Source organism: Symphalangus syndactylus, chromosome 5, assembly GCF_028878055.3.
Source record: "Symphalangus syndactylus isolate Jambi chromosome 5, NHGRI_mSymSyn1-v2.1_pri, whole genome shotgun sequence".
In the NCBI taxonomy this organism is placed as follows: Eukaryota; Metazoa; Chordata; class Mammalia; order Primates; family Hylobatidae; genus Symphalangus; species Symphalangus syndactylus.
The window spans coordinates 141,279,868-141,288,394 of NC_072427.2; the positions used below are offsets into that span (position 1 = coordinate 141,279,868).

At 35.0% G+C, this 8,527-nt stretch overlaps 1 protein-coding gene across 1 annotated transcript; it reads right to left on the bottom strand.

Annotated features, from left to right (window-relative positions):
* Positions 1-965: 965 nt before the first annotated feature.
* On the bottom strand, positions 966-2,696 carry C5H12orf60 (chromosome 5 C12orf60 homolog). The gene is given in 2 exon segments (XM_055280558.2): positions 966-1,788; positions 1,791-2,696. Coding segments are annotated over 2 exon segments (807 nt in total). The 5' UTR covers positions 1,960-2,696; the 3' UTR covers positions 966-1,150.
* Positions 2,697-8,527: the final 5,831 nt, after the last annotated feature.

Here is an 8,527-nt window from a genome sequence, read left to right on the forward strand (position 1 = left end):
ATGTGTATGGTAGCAAATGAATCAATTTAACATCCTCTTCAAAATAATAGAGTTCTTAATAGAAACCTATTACAAATAAGCAAGGTTTCAGCTTTGCTGTGGAGAGAAAATGAGAGTTAATGTATTGAAACTCATCGTTTTTTCCGGGACCTCCAAGCTCTGGTAATGGTCAAAATCCACTTGACCCTCCCTACCAAACATTTTGAAATTATCTGAGGATGGAGAAGGGATTCCTTATTTTAAATGACAATAGTAATTACAATGATGGCTTTGGCTTGGAGTTATTATTGCTTTTCCTATTGTCAACAGAGTTCTATCCGGTATCATGTGAAATAGCTGACTTCAAGGCCAATCTTAGGAGTACGCACTCATTTACAATGCATGAGAACCAAAGACTTATGGTAGACAAAGAGACTGCCCTATCTCATTTCTTTAAATACAAGCACATCTCAGATATCCTACTTTTGCAAGTGTTTTACTTGTGAAAATCTTTTCTTTGTGAAAGGCTAGAGTACTTCCATTTTTCCACCTCTAGTATTTTCTAATCATAAGACCTCAGGAGACAAGTGAGAATGAACTATCTGCTCTGGTCTTACTCACATAAGCAAGAAAAGTCTATTATTGCTCATTCACTGTTCTCACTTATGAATCATATCTAAAATATTTAGTGATGGCTTCTGATCATCAAGGTACTGAAGTATATAGAAATTGGTATATGAGTGACAAAAATTGAGTTTATTTTGTTTCCCAGGCCTAGACTGTCTATCTAATGATAATATTTACAGTTTACCTGGATTTCTCACTGGAAATAGAATAGTTAAGAGTGGGAACTACTTTAGGGTTGTTTTAATTATGATTTAAGATGAAACACAATATTTAGAATATTTAGAAATATCCTCAAATGTAATACCACTTTGTTTTTTTCAACAATATATTCTTCTTAGTGACTGACATTTCAAACAGGCTTTCTTAATTATTTCTTTTTATTTTAATAAAGCAAAACTACAGGTAAGTGTTTTACCAGATTACTTTTGTGTACTTACGTTCTAACATAGCACATGTTTGGCATCAAAAGATCTTAGAAACCACTATGAAAAACCGTAAGATTTTAAGTAGTTTTCTGACAGAAATGAACATTTCTATTGCATCCCTACTTGTCACTGGCTTTCTTAAACGCAGAAATATTCATTTCCATAGTCTTTGTGGCTTTTTGGAGGATCTCTAAGATTGGTCCAATAGCCTTGACAATTTGTTCCAACAAATCTGCTGCTGACTCTGTGGGATTTTTGGAATCCTCAGTTTTTAGTACATCCTGCAGTTTCTTCAAGGTGTCTATCATAGTGGTTTTGGAAGAACCTGGACTCCTGGTTCTCTCAGATGTGGTGACATCTGATTGCTCTTTGGTGTCTTCTGTATAGAAGTCACTTAATTGAAGATTCATGATGGGGAATTTCATCAAGTGTGAAAGAGAAGATTCCAGACTCCCAAGGATGTTACTGCTGTTTAGCACAGAGATGATGACTGGTGTATGGGCACTTTTGAATACTTCTTTAGCTGACTCATGCAACTCCTCTACATTGGTACTCTTCTGAAACACAGAGCACATGGCCATTGCAACCTTGGAACATAAAGACTCCTTTTGAATTTTGTCATGTCTTGCATCCACTACAGATTGCATCTCCTTAAAAATTTTGAGCATTTGCTCAAAAAAATCCTTAATGTTACTGTTGTTTTTCACAGCCATCAAAAGGATTTGAGTATTCATACTGCGGTTAACCAATTCAGTGTGTTTGTGACAGAAGCAAGATCTTGTACATGAAAGAAGAATATTTTGGCAGCTTGAATCAGTCTCTCTTTATCCTTTTCTGACTCTGAAGACATTTCTCCAACAAAGAATTTCCAGCACGGCAAAGCAAAGCAGTAATCCAAATGAAAACTAAAAGTCGATTTGGCAACCATAAAGAAACTGAAAGTATAGTCTAAATATGAAGATAACTCCTCCTGCCAAGGGCAGAAAAGCTATACAAACATTAAAACAAAAATGGTACTGTGCTTCAATAAAAATAATAACAAAAATAATTAAAACAGGGTAGAATAGGGTTGTATCGCCAAATTTATACAACATATCAAATACTGTGTGCTGGATCCCGAATATATGGATAGATTGATATATTGAATTACACTACACTCAAGGATACTACCCTTAACTATTCAATGTAGTGAAAAATACTGGATAAAGCATTACAAATTATATAGAGGGGCTCTGGTTCCATATAAGGTAGACTAAGCACACTCCATCTGATCTTTCCTACTGATTACAACTAAAAATACTGGACTGAATATATAAAATCACTATCAGATAATTCTGAAAGGTGGATGACAGAAGGCCAAGGAAGTAGGGAGTACAGCATTTAAAGGACAATAAAGCAATGAAGCTCTGACTTTTTGTTTGAGGGTGTGTTTTTCTGTGTCTGTTGTTGCTGTTGTTGTTGTTGTTTTTTGTGTCTGTTGTTGTTGTTGTTGTTGTTGTTGTCGTTTGTCTTCTCCTGCTTCCCACATATCCCACCTTGGGCTCTAGGGCAGCCTGGAATTAGAACTGTGAACAAGCCCAAACAGGGAAAGCTCCAAAATAAACCCACTCTACATAGCAAATCAGGAGCAGGGGCCTCTGCCAGGCAGATCCCTTTTGATCTAGTTGCCAGCAACAAAATGGTAGCCCCCACCACCCCACCCTCTGTCTGCCCCTAACTAGTCATGAGCAGAGGCAGCCCCAAACACTTTTGACTTCGAGCGTTAACAAGTAACAGCAGTGCCACCCACCCTCCGTCCCTACTCCCCACCCCACCCCCACACACACCTCACAAGTACAGCAGAGGTCAGCCAGTCCTTTGCCCCTGCCCCTGCCACCTGGCAGTGAAAAGGCTGTCCTTATGGGGTGGACCCCTTTTCACTCTTCCCACTCTGCCCTGGGCAGAAGCAACTGTGGTGCAGGGATGGTGGTAGTGACCTTGCAGGCTTCTTTCTCTCACTGCTTTGCCCCAAGGTGAGAACCAGTTGCAATGGGAAGAGCTGAAATTGTTTTCTAGCCGGAACACCAGGAAAGGGGACCCCCGGGAATCAAATAGCGGGTGGCAGACCACAGAAAGAAGCAAAAATTATAACCAAAAAATAGCACTGTTGGGATTTTCAATGCATGTAGACTTAATGTATATGACAATTATATCATAAAGGAGAGAGTGTAAGGAGACTTATGTAGCTGAAAGACTTCTTGATTTTACTTGAAGTGATAAAATATTAATTCTAAGTAGATTGTGTGAAGTGTAGAAGTATATTATAATCTCTAGAGTAACCATTAAAAACAGAGCAGGAAACAATGGGGCCACGGAAGCAGAAATGGAGGTGATGTGGCCCCACCTTAAGGGATGATCATGGCCACCAGAGCTGGAAGAGGCAAAGAATAGATTCTCCCTCAGAGTCCCCAGAGGGAGAGAGGTCCTGCTTGACTTCAGCCTTCCAGCCTTAAGAACTCTGAGAGGGTACATTTCTGTTGTTTAAAATCACTAAGTGTGAGGTAATTTGTGACAGCAGCCCTAGGATACTAATTCAGATTTTCGTCAATAGGCAAATTAAAATGAAATTTCAAAATTATTTAAGTAACTACTTATGTTACTGAAAAGATGGCTTGAAAAGGAAAACAGAGAAATTTGAAAAACAGAAAACTAAGATTAAATGTTACACTTAATCTAAGCATATCGATAATTACATTAAATATGCATTTCTAGAACGAATAACTAAGTTTCACAAGGTTGAAAAATACAAGATCAAATGTACAAAATCAATTGTATTTCTATATACTAGCAACAAAATAAAAATCAGAAATTAAAATTAAAACAATGACCTTTACAATATCATTAAAAATATGAAATATTTATAGATAAATCTGACAAGAGAGATGAAATATCTCTACACTTACAACTGTAAAATATTGCTGAGAAAAATTAGGAAAGACCTAAATAAATAAAAAGATATATATTGTTAATGGGCCAAAACACTCAATATTGCTAAGATGTCAGTACTCCTCAAATTAATTTACAAATACAACACAATTCCAATTAGAAATTCCAGCAGTTTTTTTCATATGTGTAAAAGACAATAAATGTTCTCTTAATAGAATTAAAATAGAAGTCAACAAAGAAGATACATGAAAAATTACAAAATATCGTAAATTAAACAACACACGCTTAAATAATCACAAAAATATATAAATTATTTTGAACTGAATGAAAATGAAAATATATCAAAATCTGTGGGATGAAACTAAAGCAGTGTTTAGAGAGAAATCTGTAGATTAAGTGTTTATATTAGAAAGGAAGATATAAAATGAATAATTTTAACTTCTATCTTAAGAAGTTAGAAAAGAACGAGCAAACATTCAAAGTAAGCAAAAGGAAAAACATAATAAAGAGTAGAAATCAGTGAAATTGAAAACAGAAAAAATAGATAAAATCCAACAAAACTACAAGGTGTTTAAAGAAAAACCAATAAACTTTAAGCCAGATTGACCAAAAAAAAAAGGAGAGAGAACACAAATAACCAATGTAAATAATGAGATGTCACTATGACCCTACAGACATAAAAATAATAAAAGAACACTATAAACAACTCTGAGTGCATAAATTTAACAATCTAAATAAAATAGGCCTATTCCCTAAAAAGACATAAGCTATGGAAACTCTTCCAAGTAGAAACAGAAAACTTAAATAAACCTATATTTCTTAAAGAAATTGCGTCTGTAGTTAAACACCTTCTAGAAGAGAAAATCGAGGCACAGATGGTTTCACTGGTGAATTCAAACAAACATTTAAAAAAGAATAACAATTCTATACAATATCCTCCAGAAAACAGAAGGGAGAGTATCTCTCAACTCATTTTATAAGGCTACCATTGTAGAAAAATAAGAAAACTCTAGACCAATATTCCTTAAGAACATAGACATAAAAATCCTCAACAAAATATTATCAAATCCAATCCAAAAATGTATAAAAAGAATAATACATCGCAACCAATTTAAGGTGTATCACAAAAATGTAAGGTTAGTTCAACATTAAAAAATCAAACTAAACAAGAAAAACCACATGATCACATCAGTAGATGCAGAAAAGGCATTTTTAAATATTCAATATCCGTTAATAATAAAAATTCTTAGCAAACTAGGAATATAAGAAAACTTCCTTAATCATAGAGGGCTCTTACAAAGAACCACAGCTAATATAATAAAAGACTAGTTGCTACACCCCAGGACTGGGAGTTAGTCAGGTATGTCCACTTTCACTAGTTCTATTTAATATCATACTGGAAATCCTAGAAAGTGATGTGGGACAAGAAAAAGAAAATATTCAAATTGAGAAGGAAGAGATAAAACTACCTCTGTAGACAACATGATATCTACATAAAAAATCCCAAGGAATCTAAACAAAAGTTCTTAGAGCTATTAGTAATTTTAGCAGATGCAAGGTCAGCATTCAAATATCCATTGTTTTCTATTCACTAGGAATGAACAATAGGGAACCAATCATTTTTATAAGTATCATTTATAATACTCTCTCAATAAAATACTTAAATATAAATCTAAGAATATATGTGCATAATCTGTGCACTAAGATTTTAAACAAATAAAATTCTGAAGTAAAAAAAATCAAAGAAAATGTAAATAAATGGAGAGACAAACTCTGTCCATGAACTGAAAGACTCTATACAGCAAAGATGTCAACTCAAACTCTGAAGACAGAAGCCGGAAGAAGCAGGAGGGAAGACTCTGATCTGAGCTTTCAGGGAAAAGAGTCAAGTTGGACTTTAAGGTTTTTATATTGTCAAGACAATTTACCAACATAGGAAGAGAGAGTGATAAAGAGGAGAACTCCTAGCTGGAAAGAAGAGAAAAAAAAAATTGAATGCAAGTAACTGCATTTATATATCTTGAGAATTTAAATAACCAGAAACAGTTAGAGGTGCAAATGCAACAGAAGCTAAAAGAAACTTAAATTCTGGAATAGTTGACAAGATAAAACCCCAAAATCTGACAGCTGCAATCAAAGAGCCATCTTCTCTACTAAATTGAATTAGCTCAGTTATATAGCGCTTCTCAACAAGAAAAAGTCCATTAAAGAACAGAAATTTAAAAATAAGTTTTACACGCTATTAGTCTTCCAACTTATATAACTTAATACTATATACTAAGTTTTTATTAATAGGAAATGAAGGAATTCTGAGGTCCAAGCCATGTAGTCCAAGCCATGTAGAAATAGCCTATAAACCAGACAGGCAGAGGGACCCAGCAGAGACTAGCAAAGTCTGTAAGTCATCACATTCCATCAGAAATATCCAGATGAAACCAGACGAAAAAGCGCTTTAACAATACTCCTCAACAACTGCTAGGACCACGGAACTCAGAAACACAGCAAGGTAAGCAACATGGATATTTCTATTAGTATTGATATAATACTCTGTTTCTCAATAGTAGGAGGAATTTGAAATAGCCCGTCACTCTTGAATCCTAACCATAAATAAAATGAAGTAAAAAACAGCTTTGTTATAAGAGGATCCCATGACATGTTCCTTGTGATTTGGAAGGAACCTTTCCTGGTGCCTTCTCTGAAGACAGCAGAGAAGGAAGAAAATTAACAATTTCTAGGACTGATTAAGTCAGAGTGGAAGAGAAGCAGTAAAGACATCAATTTTAAGAAGGATTAAGGATAAAATGATACCTGTGTGAATGTGTGAAGTTTACATGGATAGCAACATTTCCTTCTGTGTCATTAATATTAATATAGGCTATCTCTGAAAGAATGAATGTGGAATCTAATACTGGTTAATGTATAGTACTTATACTCCTTCATAAATTATGTTATATCTAAATATCTCTGAGCATTTGCTGTGTGTCTCCAAACAGGCTGTTATCGTCCTGAGGACAAGGAACATTGTCTTTTTCAGATGCCTCAAGGGATACGGTAGAGGCTTCACCAGTGAGCACTTGATAAATGCTGATGAATGACTTTAATATTCTTCTTTCTGGTCAGAAACATTTTTTAAAAGCATTTATATCAGAAAGTATATCATCACATCATGATCAATTTTTGTTTTAATTAAAGGCCACAGTTTTTATTTGAATTAAAGGAGACTCAGAACTAGTTAGAAGCTGTTATTTTCTCCTGAAAAGCTCCTGACTTTACCTATACCCTATTTCCACACTCCCAAATAAGGGAACTGTGCATGATGGCAAAACCCCATTTGGACAGTGAAGAAAAGTGACAGCAAGAAGAAATGTAAAACCTCAGAGAGCACTAATGACTAAACATCAGAGGTTTAGATGGGGTCATGTTTTTCTTTTTCTTTCTTTCTTTTTTATTTGTTATAAGAAAATTCAAACACACACAGAAGTGGAGACAATAATATAATAACTCAGCTTTAAAAATTATCAAAACAAGGCCAATCTTTTTTCCTCTATAACCCTACCCCACTATTCTTTCCAGATTATTTGCAAGCAAATCTCTGAGACCATTTCATTTCATCTTAAACGTTTTCAGTATGTATTTCCAAATAGGCAAGAACTTCTCTTTTTGAAATTTAACCTTACACTTCTCAAATCAACAATATTTAAACAGGACCATCTTTGACTGGGAAAGACACCAGCACTATGCTCAGTATCTGGGTGACGGGATCATTCACACCCAAACCTCAGCAACACACAGTATAGTCAGGGAACAAACTTGCGTATGTACCTCCTGAATCTAAAATAAAAATTGTAAAAATTTTATAGCAGGATACCCAGTATCCTGCTATAAAAATTTATTTGGGGTAGCACTGTAAAAGCTTTTGGAATGCAATTTACGATACATATCAAAAGTAATAAAAATTTAATTCCCATTACTTATGCCACTAATTATGTAATTCTTCTAGGTATTTATGCTGAGGAAATAATCCAGATAATGGAGGAAAAAAATCTGTAGGTATCAAAATGCTCATTAGAATATTATTTGTGATAGTGAAACAATTTTAGATTTATTAAACTAGGGTAGATAGGGAATAGTATACGTAACCAATAAAATATATATATTTTTTTCTTTTCTTTTTTGAGACGGAGTCTGGCTCTGTCACCCAGGCTGGAGTGCAGTGGCACGATCTCGGCTCACTGCAAGATCCGCCTCCCAGGGTTGACGCCATTCTCCTGCCTCAGCCTCCCGAGTAGCTGGGACTACAGGCACCTGCCACCTTGCCCGGCTAATTTTTTGTATTTTTAATAGAGACGGGGTTTCACCGTGTTAGCCAGGATGGTCTCAATCTCCTGACCTCGTGATTCACTCGCCTCGGTCTCCCAAAGTGCTGAGATTACAGGCATGAGCCACCATGCCCGGCCAAATATTTTTAAAACTGTAAATAGGGGAAAGTGTTAAGTGAATATGATGAATTTTATTTATACTATTATGATAACTTTGTGAAGATACTTATGCATATAAACAAATTTTCAAAA